The following is a 17,390-nucleotide window of genomic DNA, read 5'->3' on the forward strand; positions in this document are numbered from 1 at the left end:
GAAGCTATTAAAAAAAAAAAAAAGAACCTATTGCATTTCCAGTTCCCATCACTGCGATTTCCACATGGATATGACGTGGAAGCCAGCTTCCGAAATGCCCAGGTGACTCACGCGGGGACACCCCGGGGCGGGACCTAGGAGTTTCTCCGGGTGGGGGCTGGACGGCTTTGAGCGCCCCCTGCCGGTCGGCAGCGCTCCACGCGGGGGTCACGTGACTGGAAAGTCCCTCGGAAATCCCCTGTGGCTGGCGACGCATACAATTCAAAGGCAAAAAAAGGGAACTGCCCAGTCTGCAGTCTTGGCCCAGCAGCGAAGCAGGGCGGAGAGAGGTGCACACCCCCAGCCAGGCAGCCAGACAGACAGACAGCCCGACCGGGCGTCCATGGGGCTCCGCCTCGGCCCGACCCCCACACCGACCCGGACGGCGACCTCCGGCTGCAGTGACTGAAGGCCGGGCCGCTTGGGCTCTGCGAGGGCCCCGCGCGCCCAGCGAGGTGAGCGGCGCTGCGGCTGGGGGTGCACGGGCAGCTCAGCGCGGGACCGGTTTTGCAGGGTAGCTAGCCAGAGCTAGCGCCAGGGGTTTAGGTGACAGCCCTAGGTTTCCCCGCAGCCGACTAGTTAAGTTATTCCTTTCCGATCCTTCCTGCAGGGTGACTTGAGCTGCAGCACCCTTCGAGTACTTAGGTCGTGTGGCTACGGCTGATTTGCTTCTTTTTCCTTCCCCCCCTCCTCTCCACCCCCAATTTGGAAATCAAGAGCAGCATGCTCATAGGCACGTAGACTTTGCAGAATCGCGCTGGAGTTTCATCCCATCTTGTGCAAAACCGGCCCAACAGGGAGGGGATGGGTCTCTCAGAGGCCACCACGTCCGACTTAGTGGCTTCAGTCAGCGAACCTTTCGGGAGACAGCTTCCACAGACACAATGATCTATCTGTGGGAGGAGAGTTTCCGAGCAGGAAAGAGGGGAGCGTGTTGTGAGATTTCGGTCCCCAGTTGCAGCAGTGTACGAGTATGCATGCAGAAATGGGTTTCTTAGCCTGCTTGTTGAGGGCTCTACTGTTGGTGGCATGTGAGACTCCTTGCTGTACCCCGACCTCACACTCGCAGACTGTGGGTTGTCAGTCCGGGTCGTCCCACATCCTGCCACCTGGCCTCTCAGGAAAGCTGAGGTATTAAGAGCTCTCTTTGGAGAGCGCTTTGTTTTGAGTTCTCCTGGTTTCTGATCTTTTCTTCGGAAAGCTAGTCTGGTCAAGTGTCTGGGGGCACTGTTTCGAATTGATCATTGTTAGTCTTCTGTACACCAGTGTCCCAGATTTTTGAGGAGCCAATCAAGTCTCCATTCTCACTTGTCTGAGATGCTTCTTGGATCTTTGTATGGTTTTATAGAGGGGTACTTCCCAACAATTGCCAAGGTATCTATTGATAAATAATGCATAAGTTTCCACATCACAGACCAAAAAAAAAAAAAAATCTGTTCAGAGTGGAAAAATAAAACTGGGGGAAAGACTTTGATGAGTAAGTTCTGTAGAATCTTATTGATCCTGTGACAAAATTTGGGGAATTTATCTGTAAGACAGTGAGGTAACAGGTATATTTTTAAAAGTTAAGGGTAATGCTGTCTTTTTTTTTTTTTTAACCCATAAGACATTACAATAATATGTCAGGAAAATTTATTCTCTAAATGTGGGGAAGTCCAAGAACTGGAAACTTGGGCAGTAGTTTAGATTTGTTTTAAATAGGCACTTTTGGAGGCAGTGCAAGGCGGAGTCTATGAACGGGATCACAGTGGGCTAGTGGGTATTGACATTTGCATATCTTGTATATGGTTTAGGAGTCCACACCACTTTTAGACCTACACTACAAGATCTTTAGGTCCAGAAGAGCAAAAATAGAATAGTCTTAAAAACAGAACAAGATGTAACTCATTGGTCTAAAGCACCCTGCCTTCTCGTCTGTTACTGAGAGCTGCAAGTACTGTGCCTCTGGGAGACTAGCAAGGAACGGGCATAGGAAGTAAGAAGACTTGGCTTGTAGGCGAAGCTAAGCCTTTGTGTCAGCTTAGATGGGTCTTACCTTCATTGCCTTGCCTGCAGACCTAGTGTGTATGTGATAGCAAGGCTGGGAATGAAGTCATTTTTAGCTATAGTATCAAGCTCAAGGATCTGGCCTTAAATTGGTGGTCTGGCATTGCTGGTTGCATGGATTCATGGATGGATAGATGGGTGAATGGACACACGGAGAGATGGACAGATGGATGGATAGTGTAATGACATTGTGAAGCAGACTGTTGCTACACTGCCATTGTCAAGGAGATGTATGTATGGTAGTTTCATCTCATTCTGTTTCTACCCAATTCCAATGGCAAGGGAGAGCTGGCATCAGAGAATGACTTCGAGGCCATAGCTAGCATTTAGGATTCCACTGCAAAATCCCAGTATCAAGCAGGGCCCAAGAACTTAGACCATTGTATCAGGCTTCGGAGAGCCCAGACACAACAGGGAGGGGGTGGTGGGGGCATGGGGGAGTGGCTTCTCTAATCTCTAGATCTCTTCTCCCTCTTGAATCCCTCTTCTTTATCTGGTGAGTTTGTCTTGGAGGATAGCTTGATGCCTGGATGATGTTAGCTTCGCTGTGAAACTTACTAGGTGCTCTAAGTCACTGCTGTCTTCTAGGAAATCAGGATGTGTGGCCAAGTGCCCCGTTAAGGGTCCATGGAGACAGTGAAGTAGAACTGGCGCAGCATTGCTCCACATTGGAAGGATGTCCCTATGCATCCGTGCAGCATCCTTGCACAGTTGGCTTGGGTGGTCTTTTGTCCTGAGTTAGGTACCCTAGCCAGATGTCTTTTGTATTTGCATCCAGATTTCATTTCCTCCACCTCTTTTAGGGTGAAGAGGTGTCGCTAAACATTGGTACCTGGAAGGGCAGCAATAATAGTTGGTCTCGTTGAGTTGAAGTCACAGAGCTCTCTGTGTTTTTTGTTTGTTTGTTTGTTTGTTTGTTTTCTGGGTGGTACAGTGTGCATTATTATTACCCCGCTCGTTTGTCTCATGTTGTGATGCTCAGCGGCAAGGTTCTGAAGTAAAGCTGACTGACGTGAATTTACTTTTAAGATCGCAAAGCATCTTGTCAGAAACAAGCTTTATTTTGTTGCTGATTATAAAAGCAACTTGGCGTTGACTCTTTATAAATACCATACACTCTCTGAACCAAGTATCTATACTTTTTTTGCGGGGGGGGGGCAGTATTCGTATGAAAGAGGAAATACCAGGCAGCAGCTAGATGCCACATGGGATTTCCATAAGATATTTGCTGCCTTTGCATCATTAAGAAGGGGATGTTTGAATGACCTGAATCCAGACTTGGGTCAAGAGCAGGATTGAATGGTGGTGGTCTTCAGTGACGGCCTAGACTTGGGACTCTGATGAATGACATCAGAGGGATCTGAGGTTGGCTCTGTGGAGTTGTACCTGTCGCCGCCAAGAGACAGTCTTGGCTCCCGGACAAATGTTACTGAAAGCATGGGTTATTCCCCTCCCCCTCAGTACCCACGCTCCTCCTTCCTTCTCTTGCTTACACTAATCTTTAAAAGTGATGTAACTTAAAACAGTCCAGTGTGAGTTAATCTTCAGGGCCAGCTAGGATCCTGGGAGTAGAGGTGACTAAGATCTTTTGCCTATAGGTTAGAGTAATGACAAGATCAAACACTGGGGTTTCCTGCAGACAGGTATATGGGAGCAGCGTCAAAGGCAGGCTAACGGAATGGGCTTCTCCCCTTCCTCTTCAGGCCTTGTCGAGGACCATGGCTGAACAATTCCTTCCTCAGGCTTTGTATCTGAGCAACATGCGGAAAGCCGTGAAGATACGAGAGAGAACTCCAGAAGACATTTTCAAACCCACCAATGGGATCATCCATCATTTTAAATCCATGCACAGATACACGCTAGAGATGTTCAGAACCTGTCAGTTTTGCCCACAGTTTCGGGAGACCATCCACAAGGCACTTATTGACCGAAGCATCCAGGCTTCCTTGGAAAGCCAGAAGAAGCTCAATTGGTGTCGTGAAGTCAGGAAGCTTGTGGCTCTGAAAACCAATGGTAAGTCTTGCTCTCTTCCTCCAGCATCCTTCTCGTAACCTGGGAGACTGCTTCTGGTGATGCTTTTTAATGGCATTAAATAGACACCTATAGAAACTCTGTAAGGGGCAAGTGACAGTAGGAATTGTGCTTGATGTATCTGCTGTAGGATTGGGGCACGATATCACTGTGTAGCCCATGCTGAGTTCAAACCTGTGGTCTCTCTGCTTCCGTCTCCCAAGTGTTGGGACGACAGGTGTGCATCACTGCAGCCAGTTGGTGAATGTTTTTATTTAAGGTGTTTTCTAAGTGTGTGTGTGTGTGTGTGTGTGTGTGTGTGTGTGTGTGTGTTAGGATACAGAGGGCATGAAGGCTGTGGGATGCATTTCTAAATCTCATGACCCAGTTGGGGGATTAATCTTCCTAATGCTTACATTGGTCGAGTCATCTATAAAGTGCCCTTCACTGGCCAGAATGGAAAGGGCTTAAGAGGTTTTTAAGTTCAGAAGGAAAGTAGAGTGCTGAGCACCGAAATTGCAGTCGTTTGCCACTGCCGTTAGAAAACTACTGAAACGTTCTTGCGTTTCCTGAGTTGATGGAGTTTCCTAGATTCACAAGCAAGTGATGTTAAGGCCTGGGGATGCTTTGTCTCTGCTTCCCCTACCTCGGTCCTGTTGCCTGAGCAAATGAGAGGCACAGCTTTTCTGTCCTCGGCATCGAATCAAGTGACCTGTATAGAAGCAGATAATTACGTTGTCACCCAGGAGGATGACACCTGTTTACCAAATAGCCAGGTTTCTGCCTTTTTATACATATTTTCTGTTTCAAGTTTTTAAAATCATGTCCTTTGAATAAGAGGATTGGCAGAGACATCCAATGATGATGCTCCATGCAGCTACAGAATTCTGCCTTTAGGATGAGAACACTTATTACTATACTAAGAACAGAGTGTACGAGATCATTAAACACTGACAGTGTAGGTACAAGCACAGTCTCATTTTCTTGTACCAGTGACTACATTCTCTGGGACAAAATAATACATCCAAGAGTAGAAAATCCTTGTTGGCAGTGATGGTGCTAGGAACGTTAACTTAATAACTTAATTGGTACATTAACTTTGGCTGTTCTTGACTTGAGTAACTCCGTGATGGGTTGATGTTGGGTTTTGTTTGTTTTGATTCCGGAGACTCTTATATATCACCTCTGCGCCTTCCCTATATTTATGAAGCTTAGACTCTTAGAAACAGAGTAGAAAGAAAACGGGAGACAGTGATTATCCACGTTGTTCTTGGCATTAAGTCAAGTGATGCCTAGAAGTAGATAATTATATTAACTTGTCATCAAGGGGCTTATATACCTGACAGTTTGTGGTTTTTACCATGTTCCATTTTGTTACAAAAAGAGAGATGGGGTTGAGAGAATTAGAAATGGGGTAGAGAAAAGAAAAGCCTTATTTTATTTGCCACTCACAGAATTAGTAGATGTTATATTAGTATTTCCTTAACAGAGGAAATAGCTAGTTTCCTGTAGGGGGAAAAAAAATCAATGTAAATGCTAAAGAGTTTCTTTGCTACTTAAATCAGTAAGGATTCACATCACAAATAAAAGTACAAAAGCAAAGGTATTTTAGTAACGTGTTGTGGGGGGAATACAGATTTGGGGCCCCCGAATCCTAATTTTCCTGCTTTGAAGAAAAGTTCTTTAAAATTATGAAGGAGAAGAAAGAAAAGATTTTTAAGGGGAAGAGGTGATTATTATAGCATCTTTTTTTTTCCCCTTCAAGAGGTTTTCTTCAAAGGCAGGTCTGTTTGGGGAGGGGGTGATTCACAAGTCTGCATTTGAGGATATGAGACTGTGGCGAATGAGGAAGGGAGTAGGTGGCATAAAGTTGAAACTTCATGAAAATTCCATCGTCTATTGGCCGCGGCAATTTCACTTGTATAGTGAGTAGCCCTGTTCCAGCTCAGCCTGACCACACCCACTTGGAAAGTCCAGGGTGCAGTTCACAGTTTAAATGTCTACACACCAGAACAAAACGTACAACAACTGTTGCTCAATTGCTAGTCAAATATCTTCACACTGGGGAATTCCACATGTTACTTAGGGAATTTTGTACTGGTGCATCTCAATAAAGAACTGAAAGTAAGCCCAAGAAGAAGAAGAAGAAGAAAAAAAAAGCCTTATCTTTGCTCTAGATTTTGCAAAGGGGAAATTTCAACAGAATGTACTCCTTGCCACACCTCGGCCTAGACACTAGGCTCTAGTGATCTTTTCTGTTCATTAGTTCAGCAAGTTGCTCAAAGCATGCACACTGAGGGAATATTGGCCCTGGATATGTATTTGACAGTTGTTTACAGTTTCACTGTTATTAGAATTTGATGGAATTTCAAAAACCTTCATTGCTTTAGTAACAGAATAATGTAAAAACAAAAAAAACCCACATGCACTTAAAACTTTTTAAAAATTAAAAATATGTAATACTTTCCGAAGGAAGATAAAGAATTTACTAGTTTTTTGTTGTTGTTTTTGTTTTGTTTTGTTTTGGTTTTGGTTTTTCGAGACAGGGTTTCTCTGTGTAGCCTTGGCTGTCCTGGACTCACTTTGTAGACCAGGTTGGCCTCGAACTCACAGCGATCCGCCTGCCTCTGCCTCCCGAGAGCTGGGATTAAAGGCTGGCGAATTTACTAGTTTTATATTAAACAATACCCCCAAATGTTTACTGTTTGGAGCATGAAAAAGAATGCAGTCTGGGACTGGATGTAGCTCACTGGTAGACCTCTTGTCTAGCATTCCTGAGACCCTGGGTTCAATGTCAAGAACTGAAAAAATAAAAATACACACTGAAAGAAGACAGTTGTGAATTATGATTTTTATCCTGGAAAAGTCACAAATTAGTGGAAGAAATTTAGATTTGTCTTTTTCTCGAAGTGCTAGCCTCAAACACTGAATTATTTTAAACGTCAGCATCTTTTTAACTTTTATTTTATAATTGCTTGTTGATTGACTGACTGCCCGATTGAGACAGTTTCTCATGTAGTCCAAGCAGTTGTCAGTTCACTCTGTAGCTAAGGATGACCTTGAACTTCTGATCCTCCTGCTTCTGCCTCCTAAATGCTACAATTACAAGCATGCACAATCATGCCTGCCTGCTTTTTAATATTTTTTTTTAACAAGGGCTTTACAATTGCTTACAAGCAGGCTCTCAAAATCCACTGGAGGCTGGGGCAGGGCCTGCAGCAGGCTGCAGGCTATTTGGTATTGACAATCCTACTTTATGAGCCAGAGAAGGAAATTCCCAGATCCCCAAAGCTAACGTGGAATGGCCAAGTCATTTACCACTGAGTCATAGCCAGACCAGCCCTATCTAGTAGGCTGAGCTACAGTGGCTTCCTGGTGTGTATGTTACCCTGGATATAAAACCTTCCTTAGAACTAGAAAATAGCAGTACAGGGCCTTAGCCATCAAGCCAAAGACAACTAGGAAGAAAGGACTGCAGAGTCCATAAACTGATGCCCTCATCCTACAAAGTAGAAGAGACTTTCAGAAATGTTCCTAAAGCCTTCAGACCAGTTCAAGTTAGGGGCAGGGTCACTGGACAGTGGGGGTCCTTTGGCTCCTCCCAGTCTTGGTACCATGTATTAAAAACAGAGGAACAAAAACAGGTTTCTTTATGGAATATTTTCAACTGGCCCTTGATTAAGAATCAAACACACAGTCCCCAGCAGTGGGCTTAATTTACCCTGAAACCTTCAGGGGACATTCACTCTGGGCTGCTTAACGTTGCTCCTCACAGCTCCCTTCTGTTCTCAGGTGATGGAAATTGCCTCATGCATGCAGCTTGTCAGTACATGTGGGGTGTTCAGGATACTGACTTAGTCCTGCGGAAGGCCCTCTGCAGCACCCTTAAGGAGACAGACACACGGAACTTTAAATTCCGCTGGCAGCTGGAGTCTCTGAAATCTCAGGAATTTGTGGAAACGGGACTTTGCTACGACACTCGGGTACGTTTTGCTCCTGTGCGACAGCCCAACGGCGGACGAAGGGTACTCAGGGCCAGCCCCTGTGCTCTGAGGAACATATGACTTACTACCCATATGAGTTGAGCTAAGCAGTGCACACGCAAGGAAAAAAAACACCAAGAGCCTTCTGCAGGGTTAACCCAGGCTTTAGCCAGTCACTGCTCTCTGATGGTGGAGCAGCAAATTCCTAGGTGTGCACTTCTTTGTCGTGGTAGGTCTTCCAGCCTTTTCTTGAGCACATCCCTGACTTTCCTGGCTCCGGGGAGGCAGCCAGTACAGGGAAGAGCTGGGAATGGTTCTGAAACAATGGAAAAAGAGCTTAAGTGTCATGAGGGGGTTTTGGTTTGCTCGCTTAGAGCTAGGTATCATGTAGCTTAGGCTGGCCTTGAACCTGCCATGCAGCCGACTATGACTCTGCCGTGTGGCTGAAGATGATCTCTCTGCCCCCACCTCCACAGTGCTAGGATTGCAGGCACACACCGTGTGCTTTTATGTGGTTCTAGGAATCAACCCCAAGACTCCATGTACATGAGGCAAGCACTCTCCCAACCAAGCTATGCTTTGCACCCAACCCCACCCCTACCCCCACCCCCCAGGAGATTTTCTGAAAGCAAATGCTGCCTGTAGCTCCCGTCAGCTTTGAGTTTGCCCTGCAGTGGAAAACCGTAAAGGAAAGAAAATCAAAACTAGGAAGAGGACGAACATTTGAATGACCGTTTCAGTGAGGGAGAAGAAGGAGTGGAGTTTCTTAAGCGGACAGTTGCAGCGTGACCTCTGAGTGACTCGTTCATCCGTTCTCTGACCCCTCTCGTGTTCTCTCCCCTCAGAATTGGAATGAGGAGTGGGACACCTTGGTCAAAATGGCATCAGCAGACACACCTGCAGCCCGAAGTGGCCTTCAGTATAATTCCCTGGAAGAAATCCACATCTTTGTCCTCAGCAACATCCTCAGAAGACCCATCATTGTCATTTCAGGTGAGGTGCCTCGGAGGGTTTCTTGGTGGTTCCCAGGCTTGTCATGGCTCAGAGGATAAGCCAGCGCTCCCGTGCAGCCCTCAGCTAACAGCGGAGGAAACTTCACAAAAGTCACTTAGGGTCTCGTTTTTGTTTTCCCTTTCAATAGATAAAATGTTAAGAAGTTTGGAATCAGGTTCCAATTTTGCTCCTTTGAAAATGGGTGGAATTTACCTGCCTCTCCACTGGCCTGCCCAGGATTGTTACAGATACCCCATTGTCCTTGGCTATGACAGCCAGCACTTCGTACCCTTGGTGACTCTGAAGGACAGTGGACCCGGTAAGAAAACATCAGTTTATACTCATAACCCTGAGGGATCTTGGAGTTCCAGGCCTTGCTCTTCTGTTTCCAGTTGAAATTGTTTCACTGAAGTTTGTTACTTTGTTCGTCTGCGTTAATTGTGGAGGATCATATCCCTTATGGGAAATGATTAGAACTAACATCATTTCAGAGTCTTACATGTCCCTGGATGTTTATATAGACTTTACATTTCAGAATCCCTAATCAGAAATCTAAATGCTCCCAAGTCCAGTCAGCTTTGTAGATTTGAGATTTTCAGATTAGAGTCGTACATGTTAGCACAGTTGTGCAGGACAATAAACATACTATTCCCCTGTCTCTTTGAGTGTGACTTAGGGAGTACTTCTAGCATGGTAAGCATTGGCTAGGCAGTCATGTACGCACACTTCCACCCCTATTATTATTACTACATGACGAAATGAGGTCTCAGCATCATGTGTGTTGCGTTATAATGCATAATAATCATCGTGCTAAGCGCTCTAGGCAACATTCTTTCCTTTCGTTCTCATGGCATCCCTGCGAGGTACTGGCATGAGTTGTCTTATTTTATTGATGAGGCCATGGACTCAGAAGGGTTAAATGGCATGCTTAGCTCGGCACTGACTCAGGTCAGACTGGGAGGCATGAAAACCTAAGCAGTGCAGATCTGCTGTCTCCTTTTCATGGTGACAAAGTCAGCTTAGGTGACCATCAACAGGTGGATGGATGAAGAAACAGTGATATGTATATACAATGGAATTTTATTCAGCCATGAGGAAAAAGGAAAAATTGTCATTCACAGAAAAAAAAAAGATGGAGCAGGAGATAATCATATTAAAACAGACTTAGAAAAACAACATGTTTTGTCTCATGTATGGAATCTAGAGACTTTTTGAGGGGTGCAGGGTTAAAGACATGAGAGTAGAAGGCAGGTGATTTTGAAAGAGGGGGCACAGCAGGAAGAGAAGGATGAGAGGGCAGTGAAGCTCAGCTACAATCAAAGCATATTTATATTTGTGTGCACAAAAGAAAATACAGGCCAGGTGTGGTGGCGCACGCCAGTAATCCCAGCACTCAGGGAGGCAGACACAAATGGATCTCTATGAGTTCGAGGCCAGCCTGGTCTACAAAGCAAGTCCAGGATAGCCAGGACTACACAGAGAAACCCTGTCTCAAAAAACAAAAAGCACGCAAGCATGCAAGCAAGCAAACAAACAAACAAAAAGAGAGAGAGAGAAAGAAAAAGAAAAAAATAACAGCATCTTTGTATTCTAAGCAAAAACTAAAATCACTTCTCAGCCTTTTGGCTACAATAAATATGCAAAAATTACAAATGAAATCCCTGCTTAAAAACGGTCTGCTAGTGCTAGGTCCCTTAGTATTCTTTTAGCTCCCTGGAAACAAAGTCTTTCATGCTAAAGTTTACCACAGTTCATTTTCTTGCTTGGCCTTAAGTGTAACTGGGTAATACTTTTCTCTTCTTTATATGCCTTTTGTGTCTTTAAATTTCAATCATTATATAACCTTATCTGCAACATCATTTAGTAGGATAAAGTTTTAGTTACGCACTGCTCTTTTTTTTTTTACCCCCCCACCCTCAGAAATCCGAGCTGTTCCACTTGTTAGCAGAGACCGGGGAAGATTTGAAGACTTAAAGGTTCACTTTTTGACAGACCCTGAAAATGAGATGAAGGAAAAGCTCCTGAAGGAATACTTGATGGTGATTGAAATCCCTGTGCAAGGCTGGGACCACGGCACCACTCACCTGATCAACGCTGCAAAGTAAGCGGTGCCCTTTGATTGGCCTTCTTGACCCGAGAATGTGAGAGAACTGTACTGGGCATGTTGTGTCGTCAGCCTGCATTTGGTGTTGGTTGTGGAGTTATTGCCGTGGACTACACTCTGGAAGTGTGTTCTAGGAGCTAGTGACGTAACAAGTCTTGTGTTGTTTGGAGGGTCACCACTTATTTTCCTGTTTGCTCTTTAGGTTGGATGAAGCTAACTTACCCAAAGAAATAAACCTGGTAGATGATTACTTTGAACTTGTTCAGCATGAGTACAAGAAATGGCAGGAAAACAAGGAGCAGAGCAGGAGAGGGGCACATGCACAGAACCCTTTGGAGCCTTCCACACCCCAGCTGTCACTCATGGATATAAAATGTGAGACACCCAACTGCCCTTTCTTCATGTCCGTGAACACTCAGCCTTTATGCCACGAGTGCTCAGAGAGGCACAAAAAGAACCAGAGCAAACTCCCAAAGCTGAACTCAAAGCCGGGTCCTGAAGGACACCCCGGCATGGGACTTGGTGCCTCCGCCTGGAGCCCCGAGGAAACAGCTGGGGGACCTCATTCAGCCCCACCCACGGCGCCCAGCCTTTTCCTCTTCAGTGAGACCACTGCGATGAAGTGCAGGAGCCCTGGGTGCCCCTTCACGTTGAATGCGCAGCATAACGGATTCTGTGAGCGTTGCCATAATGCCCGGCAGCTGAATGCCAGCCGCACTGCAGATCCCGGTAAGTGCCAAGCCTGCCTTCAGGATGTCACTCGGACATTCAATGGCATCTGCAGTACCTGTTTCAAAAGGACTACAGCAGAGCCTTTCTCCAGCCTCACTTCCAGTGTCCCTCCCTCCTGTCACCAACGCTCCAAGTCTGACCCCTCACAACTCATCCAAAGTCTCACCCAACACTCTTGCCACCGACCTGGAAATGACGTCCCCTCTGGCTGCCTTTCCCAGGCAGCACGAACTCCGGGAGACAAAGCGGGCACAAACAAGTGCAGAAAACCTGGCTGCATGTACTTTGGGACTCCAGAAAACAAGGGCTTTTGCACACTGTGTTTCATCGAGTACAGAGAAAACAAACGTGAGTGAATCATAGACTGCAGTAGTGACTGCCTAGAAAGGGCCTTGAATGTCGAGACAGTAGCTCGCCTCAGCAGTCAGAGCAGTTGCATCTCACCTCACCTTTCCGTTGGTTTGTGGTTGGGGACAGTCATTGTTGTTCCACTGTCGTACCTGGAAGCAGTGGACGCCATCTCATTACCGCAGTCCTAGTTACCATGTACCCTACATCAAAGTACCCTATAGAAATGATTTGTACAAGCCCAAAATGGACTCGTTATGTAGCCCAGGCTGGCCTCAGAGTCCTGTCAGTCTATCTGCCTCTGTCCCCTGAGTGCTAGGGTTTTAGGCTGCTAGGGTTTAGGTGCTGCTACACCAGACTATGGACTGGTTTTTAATAAGGCTGTTGAGTATCTGCCATGCAGGTATGGTTCAGACTTCAGCAACTTTGCTGAGATGGTCTAAATAGGGCTAGCAAGAGACAGGAAGTGTTTACTGATACCAGGTAAACATTCGCAGCATAGAAAGCTCTAATTCAAAGAGCTGGTGGATGGTGTATGCCTTAATGCCTACTGTTTTGTTCTTTTATGGGTTGGTGATTCTTGTTCAAAGCCAAAGATGCTCCCCATGAGTTTGGCCTCAAGTGCACTTTTAAGGCTAAGCCAAAGATGCTCCCTGTGACTATGGCCCCAAGTGTACTTTTAAGGCTGTTCTCACCTATGCTGAGAACCCATTTCTTCTCTAATACTAGTATCTGTCTGTCTGGGCATGGTAATCCAGATGTGATACTGAATAGCATCCACTCTTTTGTAGAGTTTGTCACTGCCTCCGGAAAAGGTAGTTCCACAGCCCCCAGGTTCCAGAACAGCACCCCGTGCCTGGGCAGGGAGTGCGGCACCCTCGGAAGCACCATGTTTGAAGGGTACTGTCAGAAGTGTTTCATCGAAGCTCAGAACCAGAGATTTCATGAAGCAAAAAGGACTGAAGAGCAATTGGTGAGACATTTGATGGAGCTTGCCTCCTCTGGCATCAGGTCCTGCATCTATGATAGATAGGCTGTCTCCTTATGACAGAGGGCCCCTTTTAAATCCAGAGGGTCCTAGAAACCTACAAGAAGAGCATTATGACGGGTAGATCTGTGTCCAGGGGTCCTGCTCAAACTATGGCACCAGCCAAAGACATACGGGTGGTAAACTTCAAACCCCTACCCAGATCTAGCCACTGGACAGGACATTCTCCACCGCTGAGTGGAGAGTGGGGACTGACTTTCACACGTACTCTGGTGCCCCATTTTTGACCACGTCCCCTTGATGGGGAGGCCTGCTGGCACTCAGAAGAAAGATAGCAGGCTACCAAGACAAAACTTGAAACCCTATAAGCATATACAGGGGGAGGAGGTCCACCTCAGTCACAGACATAGGGGAGGGGAGTAGGAGGAAAGCGGGAGGGAGGGAGGAATGGGAGGATACAAGGGATAGGCTAACAATTGAGATGTAATATGAATAAATTAATAAAATATTTTTTAAAAAGTCTGCTGGGAGAGAACCTGGAAAAACCAGCCACATTTCTTTGACTCCTGAGGTAGACAAACTGCATAGCCTAAGTACAGTTAGAATTTATTCTGAAAGGTAATACAGTCAGCCATAGAGCCAAACCTCTGCAAGCACCTCAGAAGCCATGGGTGATCAGAGACATACTAGATTTGGAAGAGACGCTGACTTCTCAAACAATCATTTTTCCTGAACATCCCAGATGCTTCCATTTACTGCCAAATCAGGAAAAAGCAAAACAAAACAAAACTCCTTTGGGCAGGACCAGGTGATCAGCTTCTGCTGGGATTGTTGGGGGAAACTTTTGGTCCTCAGTTGCACACATCTTTCACTCAGGCAGGTCAAGGCTTCTGTAGAGTCCATAGTGTTATTTGAAATCCCCCTCTGGTCTCCTAAGAAATATAATACCTTTCTCTCTCTATTCTTCCCATTCAGAGATCAAGCCAGCGCAGAGACATGCCTCGAAACACACAGGGAGCCTCAAGGCCCAAGTGTGCCCGGGCTTCCTGTAAGAACATCCTGGCCTGTCGAAGTGAAGAGCTCTGCATGGAGTGCCAGCACATGAGCCAGCGAGTGGGATCTGTAGCCCACCGGGGTGAACCCACTCCCGAGGAACCCCCTAAACAGCGCTGCCGGGCCCCTGCCTGCGATCACTTCGGCAATGCCAAGTGTAACGGCTACTGCAACGAATGCTTCCAGTTCAAGCAGATGTACGGCTAAGTGCAAGCAAGTAGACTGGCCCAGCAAGAATAGTCCTCATACTGCCAGCCGGAGTGGTGCTGTATCCAGTCCCCAGAGTGCCACAGGAAGGGTGTGGGCTCTGGGACAGTGGCTTCAAGTGTCTTTGAGCAAAGGAGGCAAGATAAGCTCTTCCTTCATCATGGCTGTGAGCCATCAGGTTAGTAACCAAGACTATGGCCAGGTGGGCTGAGAGTAGACCTCGTGACCAGCAGTACATGATGTCAGGTTCAGCCTGATGCTGTTGCTGCTCATCTACCAGGAGGCTGGGGAGATCTTTAGACACAGAGTGCATGTTAGGACCGGTAGCAGTTCCTGTGCCTGCCTGCTCGGAAACAGGAAAAAGACACATGGGAAGGTGGCTTGGAGCCTGGAACCATCTTACTGCCAGCCCCTGAAAACTTTTCTCAGAGAGCCAAAGCTGACTCCTCAGATCACCGAGGCCCTCCTCCGCAAGATGCCGGAGGAAGCTCAGGGAAAGTGGACGTCGGCAGAGCGGTGGGCTTCCCTACCTGCCTACTCGGTTCCCAAGGTTCTGCAGGAGAGAACCGTGCACAGACTGTGATCTTGAAGCTGCTGAGGTGAAACATGTTCACAAGGAGACAAAACAAGCTGCTCTTGACTGTCCACACCTTCTAGATAGCAGGACATCTTAGTGGAAAGGCATGCCACCACTGGTCATCGCTGTCTTTTGTTCCAAAGAGACTAGTTTGAACTGAGATGTGCATCAGAGTGTGTACATATGTAACATACCCTTATGTTATGTATGAGGGATTTTTTTTTTTTGAACATTGAAATGGTGCCCTGGAGGGTGGGAAGACTGAATAATAATAATAATAACCGATTTTCTGGTTGTTGTCAGGTTGCCCTTGTGTCTACAGCTTGTTATATGTGACTTCAACAAGCTGCCTTCTTAAAGGGAACCTCCGTTCAACTTTATTTATTATGAACTCCAATGTTATTTAAATGAAGATTTTCTTCTGCAGTATTCTCTTGGAATAACAAATTTGCTTTCCACCATATTCTGGGAACCTGGCAAGTTCCTGGCCACAGGGTGTGGTGGGGTTGTAGTCTGCTCTCTACTTGTTGCCTCCCTAGGAAAGAAGGGGTTGCTTTCTGAATAAAGCCTGTAGAACCTGATGCTTCTTATGACTCCCCAGCTGTACAAGAAGAAACTGTTGTCTGTCTTTTGTAGATGCTTCTAAGTATCCTACCTCTTTGAAGAAAAGATAGTGATGGAGTGAATGTGACAGTGCGTGGGGGCCACATAAATATGTGGCCTTTTGTGACATTTGCTTACTATGTAAATGCTGTACCCCTGGGGTACTGGATAGGAACCTTAGCCTTGGGACAGCAAAGCCAGTAGCCATGGGGATGAGGAGGTTTCTGTCATTGGCTTGCAGCTTCTCTGTGTGCTTTGGACTTGTGTTAGGAAGGAAATGCATTTCTGTGGAGGTAAAGGCTGACATCCTAGGGTCTAACCCAGCAACTCAAGATGTGTGTGATGTATAATCTACGCAGCCTTTTCTCTTAATATCTGACATGTATCTTTTCCTGACATACGTCTTTGTCCCTCTTTTCCAAAGATGTCAAATACAATGCAGTGTTTTCATCTAGTTCTTTTAAAGTAAATAGACTAATATTTTGTATCTATTGATATTGATATTTTCATTCTTAATGTGAAACCATGAAATTATTTATACGTATTATAGAAAGTATGTGAAATTTGCACATTTAGTTGTCTTTAAAAGGATGGGATCTGCTTTTTTTTTTTTTTTTTTTTGGATTTCTTCAGATTGCCTTAAAGAACTGTAACTTCACAAAAGTCAATATTAAAAAGAAATAAGTTATTTAAGAACAAATTCTGATGTTTTCTATTGATGAGTGAGTGTTGGAAGAAGATGGGCTCAAATGTGAAGACTTTGATGTATACTGGGCCATGGGTGTACCTCTTACCCATAGAAAGAAAGATGGCTTCTGAAAAATAATCAGAGGGCTGGAGAGATGGCTCAGTCCATAAGAGCTACCGCACCAGCATGAAGAGCTGGGCTCAACCACAGGCCTTGGGTTTCATAGAGATGACACAGAAGGCAGATGGATGTGGGAAAGTTTCTCCTGGCACATACTCCTGTTCAGGTGCAGTACAAGGTCTCTCGAGACTCATGAGAGAGAATTGAAACACTCCGGCCAAAATGGCATGGAAGAAGGAAAGAAACAGGGACAAGACTGGTGTCCAGCTTCCTTTGTCAGGCAGGGTGGAAGAGTTAGCCTGCTTGCAGAGTCATCAACTCACCCAGTGGAAAAATGAGGCATTTTCCTCTGCTCACCTCTCATACCATAATCACCGGTACAGGGTCCTGTGTTCATCCAAAAATGTAGGACAGTCCCCAGCAGGTGACAAAGCAAGAGCTCGGTTCTGCAGTGGAGTCCTCTGACTCTGTACTGACAGCATCCAAAGAGCATCAGGTTACTGAAGTTCTGGGCTCAGCCCCCCACACTCCATGGCAGTCTCAAGTCCCAGGTGGTTTTTTTTTTTTACCTGTTCTTGTAACTGACCAGCAGAAATAAGGGTTTACATAGAAACCACCCCCCAGAATTGTCAGAGAAGCATATTTGTTCTTTCCTCATAAAGAATGTTAAGAATGTTGCAGTGGACAGAGATAAATAGTAACATATAGCTTAGTACCTGGTGTGGTGCTTTCAGGCTCTCTCAGGCTGACCTCTGTTCCTGTGTCTAGGGAGGCATTTTGAATCCTCCTCTCCAGGATTTTATAGATGCTTCACTGCATATGCACGATGAAAGTGAAGAGAAGGTCATTGGTGGGACAAAAAGAATCTGATCTAATATTAAAAGATGTTGTGGAAAGAC

General features: G+C 45.9%; 1 protein-coding gene across 2 annotated transcripts; it reads left to right on the forward strand.

The window, feature by feature from the left end:
- Window positions 1-359: 359 nt before the first annotated feature.
- TNFAIP3 (TNF alpha induced protein 3) lies at window positions 360-16,383 on the forward strand. Of its 2 annotated transcripts, XM_084777006.1 has the most exons (9): window positions 360-494; window positions 3,789-4,098; window positions 7,888-8,078; window positions 8,924-9,071; window positions 9,220-9,390; window positions 10,992-11,172; window positions 11,378-12,255; window positions 13,047-13,228; window positions 14,219-16,383. In XM_084777006.1, the coding sequence occupies exons 2-9, from the start codon at window positions 3,804-3,806 to the stop codon at window positions 14,501-14,503; spliced, it is 2,331 nt and encodes a 776-aa protein (XP_084633132.1). In that variant the 5' UTR covers window positions 360-494; window positions 3,789-3,803; the 3' UTR covers window positions 14,504-16,383. The 2 variants fall into 2 exon arrangements, with proteins under 2 accessions (XP_084633132.1, XP_084633131.1); XM_084777005.1 differs by lacking the exon at window positions 360-494 and having other exon boundaries at window positions 2,530-4,098.
- The last annotated feature ends 1,007 nt before the right edge of the window (window positions 16,384-17,390 follow it).

The sequence above is a fragment of the Acomys minous genome (assembly GCF_964271855.1).
Source record: "Acomys minous genome assembly, chromosome: 3".
NCBI classification, from domain to species: domain Eukaryota; kingdom Metazoa; phylum Chordata; class Mammalia; order Rodentia; family Muridae; genus Acomys; species Acomys minous.